Genomic DNA, 14,925 nt, shown 5'->3' on the forward strand with positions numbered 1-14,925 from the left:
CTTGGCTTTCTTCTTGTTGCCAACATACCTGAAGAAACCCTTCTTGTTACTCTTGACATCTCTTGCTAGCTGCAGCTCCAGGTGCGATTTGGCCCTCCTGATATCTTTCCTACATGCCCGAGCAATATTTTTATACTCTTCCCTGGTCATATGTCCAACCTTCCACTTCTTGTAAGCTTCTTTTTTATGTTTGAGATCCGCTAGGATTTCACCATTAAGCCAAGCTGGTCGCCTGCCATATTTACTATTCTTTCGACTCATCGGGATGGTTTGTCCCTGTAACCTCAACAGGGATTCCTTGAAATACAGCCAGCTCTCCTGGACTCCCTTCCCCTTCATGTTAGTCCCCCAGGGGATCCTGGCCATCTGTTCCCTGAGGGAGTCGAAGTCTGCTTTCCTGAAGTCCAGGGTCCGTATCCTGCTGCTTACCTTTCTTCCCTGCGTCAGGATCCTGAACTCAACCAACTCATGGTCACTGCCTCCCAGATTCCCATCCACTTTTGCTTCCCCCACTAATTCTACCCGGTTTGTGAGCAGCAGGTCAAGAAAAGCGCCCCCCCAGTTGGCTCCCCTAGCACTTGCGCCAGGAAATTGTCCCCTACGCTTTCCAAAAACTTCCTGGATTGTCTATGCACCGCTGTATTGCTCTCCCAGCAGATATCAGGAAAATTAAAGTCACCCATGAGAATCAGGGCATGCGATCTAGTAGCTTCCGTGAGTTGCCGGAAGAAAGCCTCATCCACCTCATCCCCCTGGTTCGTCCTGCAAGCTCAAGCCGTGGAACCTTCAGCTCTTACCTCTGCTCCCCACAAGGCCAACGTTCCCCTGCATGACAAGTTTAAAGATGATTGCAACAAATTTTGTGGATTCCTAAATCAGTGTCAGTTCCTGTTTCTGCTATGCCCGTAGTCCTACACTACTGACCATGACTGAGTGGGGTTATCAGCTTTCTTACTGGGGAGGCCCTGGCTCAGGCATCTCCACTCCAGGGACATTTGAGGCTTCATTCAAGCTATTGCAGTGGCTTTTGATGACCCAAGTGGCAAGCTCCACAGCTCCCATTGGTTAGGAACTGCGGACAATGGGAGCTGCAGGGGCGGAGGCAGGGTGCAGAGCCTCCTAGCCGCAGCTCCACCTAGGAGCACCAGGGACATGTCGCCACTTGCGGGGAGCCGCCCCACGTGACCACTGCACGGATCTGGCACTCTGAGCCCCCTCCTACACCCAAACTCCCTCCCAGAGCCCACACCCCCTCCCACACCCGACTCCATCCCTCTTAGTTAACCAGAATATTTTACTTACTGGCACCCCCCATTCTCCCAACATGCTGGATAACAAAGCTTTTACTGTATATACAGGTATAATTGTGGTCCCAGTCATTTAATTGGATCTGCTTATGTCAACCCCTTTAGGGTATGGCTACACTGCACCTAGGAGTGGGCCTCCCAGCCTGGGTTGGCAGACTTGTTTGAACGGAACTCACCTTAGGGTGCTAACACAAGTCTGTGGACCTGGGTTGGGAGGCTCGCTCCCAGAAGCATTAGACATATCCTTAGAGAGCTGGCTCACCTTGACACAGGATTTGCCTGCATCAGTCTGGTTGCAGGGCTGGGACCTACATTAATAACCCTTATAGGTTCTATTTACTATTTAGAGCACTGTAAAAGAATAAAAGGCTGCAAACTACTTTAACTGTCTAAGCTGACTGAAAGCTTTAGTATTTAAAAGGAAAAATGGTGAAAATAAATTGGATTTTTAAAATTTTTAGTAATGCAAGGCATTATTCATAACATAAATAAGAAAATTTCCTTTAAAAACAAGTTTTAAACAAAATGTCCCTTTAATCTTGAAATTCAGCTGCTTGAGTATATGCACTTAACCATTTTTGGATATCTTTTTCTTTTTCTTTTTTTTTTTAAAGCACAGTTTGCCTATATTATGCCTTCCCATCCTCACCTCACACAAAAAAGCATAATGTTTAAAAGTAATTATAGCTTTAATAAGCTTTGTTGTACAGATAAATATTAGCAAGGCTAATATGCTATTGTGGTGTTATTAATAATGTTAATTCATTTGACATTAATTTTTCCTTAAATATACATAAGTAGATGCTAGGTTGGTGAATAATGCTGAAGACTACTGTAACATTTAAAATGGAAACTTGCATGTGTTACGCTTGATTGAAGTTCAACTGCATGAAAAATTGTTTAGTCGTTAATTTTAAATTAGGAACATACAATAGAGATTATACTTTTATTACAAATTTTTCAGTTAAATATATTTAATGAAAATTTATGAATGGGATGGGGTGCACTACAAGTTTTGTATTGTATGGTGTGTTTCATGTCTTATTGCTTAATAAGTATCACTTTATGCACTTAACATTAGATCTGTAATTTAAATCTTGGCATTTCACTTTCCAGTGAATATAGCTTTGCTGAAAAAGTGGTAGAAGGAATTTCTGTTTCTGTGAACTCCATTATAATCCGGATTGGAGCGAAAGCTTTTAATGCTTCATTTGAACTTTCCCAGTTGAGAATATATAGTGTAAATGCAACCTGGGAACATGGTGATCTAAGATTTACTCGAATACAAGAATCTCAGCATGGAGAGGTAAAGAATACTTTTTGCTATTTGCTTTTGTCAACTTTGTAGTAAGGAAGGTAATTAAATTGTGACTTTATGATTTTAAACAATCAAAGGAATGTGCCCTGGGTGTGGCTGGAGGACTTGTGCACTCCAACTAGTTTCAGCTGTTCCCAGTTGCCCCCAGGGCTGTGGGCAACAGTTGTAAACTAGAGCAGCCTTGAGGGTTGTTTATAGAAGAGTGGAATCTGTCAGTGAAGGTAGTGAATATGAGATGTGGGGGTGTACTAAAGAAAGATCTCTTACTTGGACATTTCCTTGCTTTTAAGGATTTGCGTGGGTGAATGTTCTCCTTAAGCAACCTTAACTCATTTCTAACCAAGTTATTTCTTTGTTGGAATTTACTAGTATACTGTACTCTTAATAGTCAAATTAAACCATTCCAATATCTCCTAATTGCTAGTGCAAGTAGCAAGGTATTTTAATTTTTAAAAATTATAAAAGTACTAGATTAATGGATACCCTTCTTTTGTTTTCTGCCCAATACCCAAAATAATAATGTGCAATTGAGCTCAAAGTTAGACTAAGAGTAGCACGTTTATATTGAAAAATGATTTTCTCTAACATATGTTTGGTTATAAGTCAGGTGGACTTCATATTTTGAACTTTGACCTTATTGTTTTATTTAGAATTGGTTACTCCCAGCCAAAAAACTTTCAGCCAGAGTTAAAGTGACTGATGTCTATCATTTACGTAAGGGCAGAAACCCAAAGTGAACATAGTAATGATCTTAAAAACCCAACAAATGTTATCTGAGAAGATCAAAATTAGTCATCCAGACAAATCTTAACTCCCCCTTTTTACTCTTTACCCAGTGTACCTCTTGTAGCTTATATGTAAATTCATGACCTGTTAATGAGAGTTTGTATCTATAACTGTGGATTTTTGAAATCCACGTTATTTGCTTAAAATGTATGTTGAGCTGAGGAATTCTTTAGTACATGGCTTTTGTTGTGTATATACACATGTACACTATTTTATAATCCTAGCTTGTAGACTACCTAATTTTTAGTCTAGGCATTAAGAGGTTCATAACCCTGAATAGGTTTTGAATGTGTCATTCCTAAGTCTCTCAGTATGACAACAAACACTTTTACATTTAAATCCCTTATGCTTATGGGGAATTTTGCTGAACAAAATTACTTGTATTTAAGCAATGAAAATGCCTGTCTATTCCATTTGCTCTATGTGGTCTTAAAGAAGGTAGGATTAGTTTTCTGCATCTTCATCTGACTCCTTGCCTGTTGTATCCCTCATCAACTCAGAGTTATTCGCTCAGTGGGATCCATAATGTTTGTAGTAATTCTCTTTAATTAAAAAAAAGTCTGCCATCAAACCTCTCCGCTTCCCCGAACTAACCAACAGCACTAGAATTGAACATTTTGAGGCTACTTGAGGAGTCCAATCCACAGAAGAAACCAGCATAAGACCTTTTAAAAAAATGCAATTGAATGTGAATGAACAGACTTTATAATTAAATTCACTATGAAAAATATAAAAAAATCCCTGATCTTAAAAGTGACTGTGTTGGTGGGTGCAAGGGAGTACCGGTGCAGAGTCAGTTGAAGGGTCAGAGCTCTAATTACCAACAGTTTTAGTCGGAATATGCAAATGGAACATGCCTTTTCTGTTGCTACTAAAACTCCATAAAACTTTCTTATTCTTACTGGCAAATAAATTGGCATATTAAATTAACAGGCTTTGTTTTGTTTTAGGTATTAACTTTTAAAGAGATCAACTGGCAAATGATCAGAATAGAAGCGGATGCAATCCAGAGTTCTCAGCATGAAATCATGAGTGCTCCAGTTCGACTAATTACTAACCAATCAAAAATCAGGGTTACACTTAAAAGAAGGGTAAATTTGAAAACTTGTGAATCTGTGATATATTTATAAATTCTTTCATTTGTTTTTGTATTTGACATTTATTTTTACAAAGCACTTTGTATAGATAAGCACACAACAGAGATTCTGCACTTGGACTACATAAAATGTGGCACTCTGTAAATTTAAGATATTTCATTTTATTTTTCTGAGGAAGCATCATCATAAATAGAATAGTTTACCAAGTTGTGATTACAGTAGTTAGACCTATGCAATGGACAAGAAATAGAGCAGGCAAAATGTGAAGACCACGGGGTTATATAGGTTTAGCTAATGGTCTAATTTGGCCTGTATTGCCTTTATTTGTGATGATGTGTAATGAGGAAAGAATTCAGCTTTACTTCTCAGGGTTTAGGTTGAGTTTGCAGAGTTAGCACTTAGAAAACAGCATCTTTTTATTTGTAAATTGAGCATATTTGATATGAAAATCCTTGAGAGACAAACATAGAACTTCATAATACTATTTTACAGTCATTTTTACTTAGTAGGCAAATCACACTTAAAAAGAAATATTAATGTAATCTTATGGAAAAAGTGTCACATTTCTTGTGTACCACGTCCTTTGCATTTTAACTTATTTCTTTTCAAATACCCATTTCTTACATCAAATGCAATATTCCCATTTAAATTTTTAAAATTCATTTTCATTTATTTAACAGTTAAAGGATTGCAATGTAGTGGCATCAAAACTGGTTCTAATACTAGATGATTTGCTATGGGTTTTAACTGATTCCCAGTTGAAAGCTATGGTACAATATGCCAAATCTCTTAGTGAAGCAATAGAGAAATCAACCGAACAAAGAAAAAGTTTGGCTTCTGAACCCACACAGGTAAGCTAATTGGTTGTCATAGTAAAGTTTTTAGTAAATACAGATACTCTAAAACAGCATAATAAACAATTAGTTGGTTTAATTTATTTTGGAGAGCTCTTAGGTTATTCATTTTTGATCAAGAGGGTCAGATTTTGCATCTTAAATCATACTAAAAGTTATTGTAAGATCGGTCAATTCTGAGTATCATGACAAGGAAGTAAATTCTATTTATTAAATCATATATATGGAATATTTAAACATCTGTATTTATTTCAACAGTTGACTAAATGTGGTGTATAGTGTTGCATTTACAATTGGAACCATTTTCTGCTTTTGAATTCCAAAATATGTTTAAAGAGAGACTTACACACTAGAGCAAATTTTGAGAGAGAGGGAGGATACTTACACAAAATTTAGAAGTACTGGTACACACTGGTATTTCCCTTTAGTGTTACTGAAAAATTATGTTTTAATACAAGCTTTTCCCCTGACAACCTAGCCTCTCTTGTTTGAACTTGGAGTGAAATCATAAGTCTATATTTGATATCATAATCTGTTACCGTGGAAGTGATTATGATGTCACAAATAGAATATCGTATTATGCTGAAAACCTCCACATCCTCTAACATACATAGCAAGACAGGCTAGCTGGGCTTTGGAATCTTTTTTCCTCCTTTTGCTGTCCATGAAGAAGCACAGATACTTCCCTAACACCACTACTGTGGTCTGAGGTTGAAGTACTCAGAGTGTCCCTCAGTGAATAATAATGGCCAGTGAATCTGCATACTGACAAATCCACTTTCACACTCTTCCATCCAACCTTACTGCACGGACACGTAGCAGGCTGGCACAGGGACGAGTTGGGGAACACTCTCTGTACACCAGCTATATAAATCATTTATCACTCTCTCTCAACATCATACAGCAGAAATCCTGCTGAGTTGGGGGACCTTCCCAAACAGAGTAAGATTTGGCCGATCAGATGTGACTGCAAAATCAAGTAGTAGTAGATGTACTGTAAGGGAGCAAGCTCTCAAGCATAAGTAGCACTGATAAGTGGTAGACGTGATAAGAAAAAAGACATGAAAAGATGTTACTATGAAGGCTGATTAAATGAAGTTGCCGGCGTTGAGTACTTGCAGGAAGTGCACTGCCTTAATCAGTAATTAGGGGTGAGATTTTCCAAGGCACATACAACAGTTGGGCATCTATCTCCCATTGACTTTCAGAGGGAGTTGGGAACCTAACTGCTACTTGTGCCTGTGAAAATCTCCCCCTAGAATTGTTTTTACATTTCAGTGTTAAAATGTTTGAAGTTCATGCTTTAAGGAAAAGTTTCTCTAAAGTTATGTGACTTAATTTTTTCAGAGTTCCACCCCTGTACCAACCCCTCAGCAAGTGAAAGCACACCAGGCTTCAGCAGCACCTGATCAAAATGATGCAATTGTAAAACTGTTCAGTGATTTTGATGTTAAGGAGACTTCTCATCACTTAGTAATTTCTCATTTGGACCTGCATATTTGTGACGATATTCACTCTAAAGAAAAAGGTAACAAAAATTTCCTTTTCCAAAATTGTTTTGATATCCTCAAACTTATTGTAAATTAGAAGAGAGATTGAGAAGTCTATTAATGTTTGTATAGTCTCTCTTAAATGACCAGAATAAAACTATATACAAATGTACATCCAAACAGCCACATGGTCATTTTTTTCTATTGTATAGCAGGCTGCTTTATATTTAATGGACATAGAAGAGATTAATAGTAATTAAAGAACCAGGATTTTTCAAAAGTATTTCCTTGATAGTAGCACCAGATTTACCAGCTACAAATTTATGGGCCTTATCTTAGGCATTGGGAGCCCATCCTGGCCATTTAGGCCAGGATACACTAATGCAAAGTTATTTTTGTGATACCTCATTTTTTGATCCAATACTTTTCGCCGTGGTGATTCACTGTAATGAAAAAGTGAAAATTTACTGATGTAGGTCAGGCATCTACATTGCTAAATATTGCTTTCTTTTACAGAATCAAACAGAAGTATTACAGGAGGAGCTATGCAGATTTCCTTTAGCCATTTAACTGTGGACTACTACCCTTTTCACAAAGCAGGTATGTGAATTAATATTTATTAGTATATTTAGTAATTGTATTTTGGTTTTAAAGATAAAAATTAGTCAAATGTACAGAAGATGTGGGCAATAATATTTCTACATACAAGTATTTGAAATATATACTTTTAAGGTCAGTTCAGTACATTCATATCCATTACATGTGGAATAAAAATACTGAGAACTGAACCAAGATTTTATACACTAGCTATTTCAAGCATAACTCTTTAATTAACAAAATACTTTGGACATAAATACAGTTGTGTTGGAACATTGTAATCTATTTATTTCATGTGAAGAAAGAGGACCTCAGGATTTGAATGTATTAATTTGAAATTTAAGGGAGAGCAAGATACAATCTACTAGACGAGCAGTTCCCAAACTTTTTTTTGTTGTTGATTCCGCACTTGATTCTACAAGTGTGGTACAGAGATTCCCCAGAATTTCTTTAGTGCACTTACTTTTGTTAGTGTGCTACTATGGAAATGCAATGAGCTTGCCATGCAGCCGTCATATTAAGTCATGGAAGAATTGATTGACTGGCACCAAAATTGAAGCTTGAATTGCTAGTAGTAAATTCCAGACTAGGATTTGTTGCCAATCATTTTTGGCTAATAGATTTTTCCAGAAATCTAAACATTAAAAGATCATTTTTTTCTTTAGTGTCCATTACTAAATTTTGGCCAAAAGATACCTTTAAATTTGGGATTAGCTACAACTTGATATAGTGGACCTTCTTACATGACCAGGGCAAGCAGTGTATTTCTATTGTTTGTCTTGGAGGAGAAGAAATTGAGAAATTCTGTCTGAGCTACAGTTACCCTAAATTTCTGTTTTAATATGAGTTGCTGGATAAGAATTGATATTGTTGTGTTGGAAGGTGTTAATGGCTGCCATCAGTCACAGACCTGGTTAAATGGGTACAGTAAGTATCATTCGTTCAGACTAGGTGAAAGAGGAATTAAATGCCCCTTTGTGTAGTGATAGCTGGAACAGTAGAAGCCAAGACATTGACCAATATGGCAAGGCCTGAGCAGAAGCTAAGCCAGAAGTTGGGGCAATTGGTTGGTTGCAGTTGTGTGTCAGTGGTAGAAAAGGACCAGAAGAAGCCAAGAGAGAGTAAACTGACAACAAGAGAAGCAGTTGTGAACATGTCGCTGAGAGGGAGCAGTGACAGTGCTCCTTGGGGCACAGGAATTGCTGGAAAGGCAGGCTGGAAATCAGTGTTCCCTCTAATTTTTTTCCATCCATGTGTGGAATGTGCACCATATCGAGGTAATGTGTAGATGTGCGCCACCACAAGAAACAAAAAACCTAGATATAATATGTATTTTAAAAAGTTACCATAGGAATAATTACTCCAACCACTTAGGCATTGTAGAACTCACTACTCAAAGAATTAAATTAAGAAAGAAATAACAATTATTTCATAAGAGAAAAATAGAGCAATAAAAATTATGAAATGCATAAACCAGTCAAAAAACTAAATCAAGATACTTTGAAAGAAGTATCAAGTAACAAGAACAGCAATAATACAAGTATGTGTTGGGAGGTGAGTGTGAAAGACTGTGTGTGAGAGAGAGAGAGAGGGACACACTTCTTTTGTGTGTGTCACTGAGAGAGACACACGCTGCCCCTTTAAGTATGCTGCCCTAAGTAGATCGGCACTCAGCAGTCTGAAGCCTGCTTGTTCAGACACAGCAACAGCTGCCAGCAAGCTCCCTACATCCTGAGCCCTGTCATGTGCCCCCTGCCGCTCTGTGGAGATGGGGTACAGGGGAGGGGGACACCCTGACTTCAGCTCCCCCCCCCGCACAGCAAGCAGGAGGCTCCTAGGAGCAGAGGACAGGAGCAGCACGGCAGTGGGGTGAGGACACCTGAAGTGTGCGGCGCTTGATAGCCTGTTGGGCGGCCGCACAGATTAGAGGGAACTTAGCTGGAAATTGTGATCAAGGAAACTGCTTTCTACTGTGATCAAGGAAACAGCACTTTGAGTACATTCTTTGTAGATGGCACTAAAAAAATTCCTTACTCGTATTATCAATCTCTTCTCTTAATGGATACAATCTAGCAAGGCCCTGAATATTGCCTAACTGCTCAAGCCAGGGAGCAATTATATTCTTGAGGTCTGTGAGGAGTTTGTCAGTGCTATTACTTGCCATTTACATTACTGAATAGTCACAAGATTTAGTGCGATTACATTTTGAAGAAAATCTGAAAAGTTAAAAATTTTTTTTTCAATTGTTAGAAATATATTTCAAATGGAAATTTTGTATTCGTTTTGGGCCACATATGTCTCTCTCTCTTGTAGGAGACAACTGCAGTCACTGGATGCATTATAGTGATGCCACCAAAACCAGAAGTGGATGGGCCCAAGAATTATTAGATGAGTTCAAAAGCAATGTTGAATTGCTTAAACAGGCTGTGAAGGATCATAATATAGATTCTCCTACTAAATCCCCACCTCATGGTTCTCCTCCAAACATACAAACAGGTACTTCGTCTCTATTCACAAGTTTTATTGCTTACATTTAATATTCACTGGAGGCAGCAGTGTATCCTAAATGAGGTAGTTCTTTTAAATGACTTTGCCATTCTTATTTCCTACAGGCAAGGACCAACAGATACCTAAAGGAACTTCTAGGGCTGCTTCTGTATCTCCCCAACAACCAAAGGATAAACTCATGTCCAGTCCTGTTGTTGTTAGACTTGCAGATTTCAATATATACCAGGTATGTTTTTTTCTCCCTAGTTGGTGAATTTGGGGTCGCTTTGTCCCTTAACTGCTTTACCTCTGATATATTAGCCATAATTTTTATGGGCCTGATCCAAAGTCCATTGATGTCAATAGGACTCTTTCCATTGACTGTATCGATTATTGGACTAGACTTTTATGGCTTGCTCTTGTTTGATATTAAAAAATTAATATCAATGGAATTTTTGTCATTGATTTAATGAGAGTAGGACTTTGGATCTGCGAGGGATCGCTGTCATATAAAGACATCACCTGCAGATGCTGTAGTTTAGAATCTTACCCTTTCATTGTGTCATGTAGAGTACTCCAGGGATTCACTGGTTTAGCATGTAGTTTTAGATTTCTCATTTTTAGGGGTTCATATTCCCTGTTTAAATATATGCTGAATTTATTTATTTCAGTGTCATGTTTAAACTGAATTAACATTTCATTATTAATATTTTACTTCCAGTGATATTTTTTTAATGGACTTTTTGACATTCATTCTTTTTGTTATTTGCTGTTGTTTTAATTACTCTCTCAGGTCCAGATTCACTCTCACAGGCATAGCAAGGGGGCAGCTGCACCAGAGGAGTACTTATCTCCAGGCGACAATGGCAATGATATTGGGGCGGTGCTCTGCTTGGAAAGGCAGCTTTAAATTTCAGCTGAAGTCCCATAGTAACCCTGCCAGCAGAGGATGCCTGAGATGTGTGCTCCGTCAATGCATCTTCCAGCCACCCTAACCTTGCCCCTTCCCAGGCCTTTGATGCTGTGCCTGCCCTAGTCTCCCTGTTAGAGTGGTGGGTGCTACCAGAATCTCACATTTGGATTTGAAATTTTTTTATACACTTCAGTAATTGCATAATTATTTTATGAAATGTTTGTTTCTTAGTTTGATAGAAGTTTTAAATTTAATTTGCTTCTTTTCAATTGCTTTACTCTCTCTTTTTGCCCTCTCTCTATTATTACTTCACAGCTTTTGTCGGACAGCTAGGAAGCTACTTATTTTAAGTTGATGTATTTGTGAAAGTTAAGTTTTGTATTTGTGAAATTATATTTTGCCATCATATTATTTATAATGATTATAGGTATTAATACAGACATATGAAATTTAAGATATTTTAAGTGGGCGAGAGAGGTTTATACAATTTTACTTGTGTATAATTTCCAACTATACTTAAGCAAAATTAATAAAAAAGAAACCAACCAGGATTGTATATTCAAAACTTCAGCTATTTTGAAGGTAGGAAGCTGACATACAAAAGCACTGGATGCAAGCGTTTTTGGTTTTGCAGACATTTCTTAAATTAATCCACACTCAAAGAAATCTTGAGCGATCAGAAGAGCCAGATAAATTATGTACCAAAAGTAACACTTTTCTATTGTTGCATAATTTACTTTGGAGGCAATTAATGTAAAGTTTGTTTAACATTTATGTTGTTGAAAGCACAAGTGGAGAGATGTTGTTCTACTAGGACTTGATTCTGCTGTGATGTGGACCTCAGGGTGTTGCTGAGCCCAAAGAACCCTGCATTAGCGTACTGAGCACCCTGCAGAGCAGCATGTGATCCAAAGCCTGCCCCTGGAGAGATGGCACACAAGCTGCAGTGCACATGACTCCAGAATAGTGCAGAGAGAGGGGAATTTTGTCTATAGTCACCTCTCCAGCTGGCTGAGCTGGGAACACCATGGGCTGACCATCTTTCAGGCAAACCCCTTCTCTGGCAGACCTGCCTGTATTTTGGTCCATGGTGTTCTTGGTGAAGCTGCTGGGTCCCTACAGGTCCTTGCCTGATTCTGGTCTGTGTGGATATCCCCTTGTCTGCTGCAGGCGCCTGCTGCTTCCCATACACACATGCACAGGGACTATAGTGCCAGGCCCTGACTCCATCCATCACCATGCCCCTTCTGTCCTCTGTGTGTTCCCTTGGAGATGAGTGCATGCAGACTGCCTCTACTACATGATAGTCATGTATGCATTGCTGTCTGCGATGGGTGCAATTGGGGAGCTACATCAGTGGGGTTACCATGCCAGTGCTCAGTGTGTTGCAGATCCCATCTGTGAGGTAGCACTATCCCTTGTACCACTGGCGGAATCAAGCATTTTTAATGACTAACAAAAATAGTTACATATTGAAAAAACTGAACATTTGTCTTTTGCAGGTCTCTACAGCAGACCAATGTCGTTCTTCCCCTAAAACTCTGATTTCTTGCAATAAAAAGTCACTTTATCTTCCACCAGAAATGTCAGCTATTCATATTGAATTCACTGAATACTACTATCCAGATGGAAAAGACTATCCTAGTAAGGTTTTTGTTCTGTAAAATAAATCTCTTGCATTATTTTCCCTTTTGCGAAGCCTAATGGTAGCTTGAGATCTAATGGAAATATTGATTCAAGTTTGACATTCAAAAATGGTGAAAAGCTTTTTGCACTGAATTAATTGTGAAATTACTTTTGTTAACATAATACTTCACTATTTTACTGATGTTTGCTCCTAGCAACACATTTAAAGCATTGATTTTTGTAAATACTATGTTTTTAAGTACAAAAACGTGACATTTTTACCAGGAAATAAAATACTGATTCTACTATATATACATTTTTTGAACATTTGCACTCCTCTGCTGTACAAAAGAAATCAAGCTATTGCAGACCTACCAAAGATGTAACAAAAGGTCTGCTAGAGTTATTTTAGTAACATGTGACAGGGTTCAGCATTCTCTCATGTAAGGAAATCCCAGCAGGCTTCCTGGGGATGATGCTCGGGACAGAGGATCTTCTCTGGTCCTGCCATTTTCCTTCAACTGTGGTGCCCACCTCCTTTTTATTCTAGTTTAATTTAAGTTTTTACATGCAGTGATTGGGACATCAGAGAGAGAGTTGGGAGTGATACGCTTAGGCTCCTTCAATCTCCCTTTCCCGTGGTCAAAGGAGTGGGTTTTCCATTTCTTCCATGGCAGCAAGTAGAGGAGATGATATGGCTCTGCATTATTAAGCTAAAATAAATATTGTTGTTTGCTGTAATTTTGTTTTGTCTCTTCCTTAGTTCCATGTCCGAATCTTTATGTGCAACTGAATGCTCTGCAGTTCACTCTGGATGAGAGAAGTATTCTTTGGCTAAATCAGTTTGCGTTGGATGTAAAACAAAGTCTCAATCAGTTCATGGCCATGTATAAATTAAATGACAATTCAAAATCTGATGAGCATGTTGATGTTAGAGTGGATGGACTTATGTTAAAGGTACTGTATGGAAGGAGTATTTGGGGATTTTTTGGAGAAAAATACATTCTCTTTATCTCTGAAAAGAGTTATTAGCCAAGTAATGAAAAAAGGAAAATATGCTTACAGAGTATGAAGGTCTAAGGAAAGATGCGTGAGGCAGAACAGAGGACATGATGTAGCAGATCATCGTCTCTTCTGGACATAGCCCCTCAATGCAGAGTAGTCAGTAGGTTTGGCTAAAAGTCTCATTGGCAACAGGCCATCCTGGCTTTGCTGAGAGTGGAAAGTATGCCTGGATCACATATTTACAGTTCAGATCTCTGTGTGCGCAGTTGTACCTCTAATATGCAGAGAACAGTAGTTACTTGCCATAATTTTTTAGTTGTGAGATCTACAGCTTTTTGAGGGGTGTCATATGTTATAAGAGTGCGGTCTTGACACCTATCTGATCATTCCTTTTTCCTGCTCTTTGTAGAACTGCAGCTACTTGGCGGTGATCCTTTAGCATTGTGGATCTCGAGGGGAGAGTGCGGGTTAAGCAGTTTTATTATGCACAGTGAGAATTCTTCCTTTTTTGTAGTAATATACTACAGACTGCACTCCCCTCCACATCATGAAGCTGTAGAGGCCTTATGAAATTCTTGTACTAGAGAGAGAAACTCCTGAGAGATAAAGATCTGATCAGTTATCAGTTTGACTGTGTGCTTTTGAAATTCATTTTAGTTGGCTTTCAGCTGAAAAACAAACAAGATTTCAAAATGCAATTAAATTGTCATAAATGGCACTGTATAATAAGCTTATCCCTGTGAATGGAAAGGAAAACCCAAAGAAAAGGGAAAACAGAATCCATAACTGCCATTTTTACAGATATTGCAATATTTAAGGCTTATCTGAATCGGGAGGTAATGCGCTTTACCACGGTGTGATTTCTAAAGCATGCTAATGTGTTGCACTTCAGTTGGTCTGTGTAGACCCTGCTAATGCGCTTTAACATACTGCTGTTTCAAACAGTATTACATTAAAGTGCACAAGGGAACCTTTAGGGCACACTAGCAGGGTCTACCTGGGCCAATTAATGTGCCACACCTTAGTGCACTTTAGAAATCACACTCCTGTAAAGCACATAACCCCACCATGTAGACAAGCTCTTAGTATGAAAGTGTGATGCTTTAAATGAAACTTCCTAAATATGCATTTATATGTATATGTAATAATAGATATTGTAAGTTACACAAATACTGATTATGAAAATGTACTTGTGGTGTAATGAATACTTACTTACAAATTTGGGATCTAACCCAGCATCCAGTTAATTACATGAGTAACTTTACTCACATAAGTAATTCCATTTAAGATAATAGGACAAAGTTACTTATGTGCTCAAATGTATGATTCCATAAGCCCTAACATTGCAAATGGATTCAGCCATGAAGATCCGTATACAGTAAAAGCTGTATTATCTGGCATTTACCAGCCGGAAAGCTCTATAAACAAGCATTTCTGATCTTCAT

At 38.3% G+C, this 14,925-nt stretch overlaps 1 protein-coding gene across 4 annotated transcripts in view; it reads left to right on the forward strand.

The window, feature by feature from the left end:
* The window catches only part of BLTP3B (bridge-like lipid transfer protein family member 3B), an 88,497-nt gene that overhangs the window by 49,683 nt on the left and 23,889 nt on the right, over positions 1 to 14,925 (forward strand). For all 4 annotated transcript variants that reach the window (XM_074941828.1, XM_074941827.1, XM_074941830.1 and 1 more), the window contains 9 exons: positions 2,424 to 2,613; positions 4,362 to 4,502; positions 5,189 to 5,359; positions 6,710 to 6,890; positions 7,369 to 7,452; positions 9,763 to 9,945; positions 10,062 to 10,183; positions 12,352 to 12,493; positions 13,239 to 13,432. In XM_074941828.1, the coding sequence (XP_074797929.1) occupies positions 2,424 to 2,613; positions 4,362 to 4,502; positions 5,189 to 5,359; positions 6,710 to 6,890; positions 7,369 to 7,452; positions 9,763 to 9,945; positions 10,062 to 10,183; positions 12,352 to 12,493; positions 13,239 to 13,432 (1,408 nt within the window). The remainder of the gene's footprint in view (positions 1 to 2,423; positions 2,614 to 4,361; positions 4,503 to 5,188; positions 5,360 to 6,709; positions 6,891 to 7,368; positions 7,453 to 9,762; positions 9,946 to 10,061; positions 10,184 to 12,351; positions 12,494 to 13,238; positions 13,433 to 14,925) is intronic.

Source organism: Natator depressus, chromosome 1 (genome assembly GCF_965152275.1).
Source record: "Natator depressus isolate rNatDep1 chromosome 1, rNatDep2.hap1, whole genome shotgun sequence".
In the NCBI taxonomy this organism is placed as follows: Eukaryota; Metazoa; Chordata; order Testudines; family Cheloniidae; genus Natator; species Natator depressus.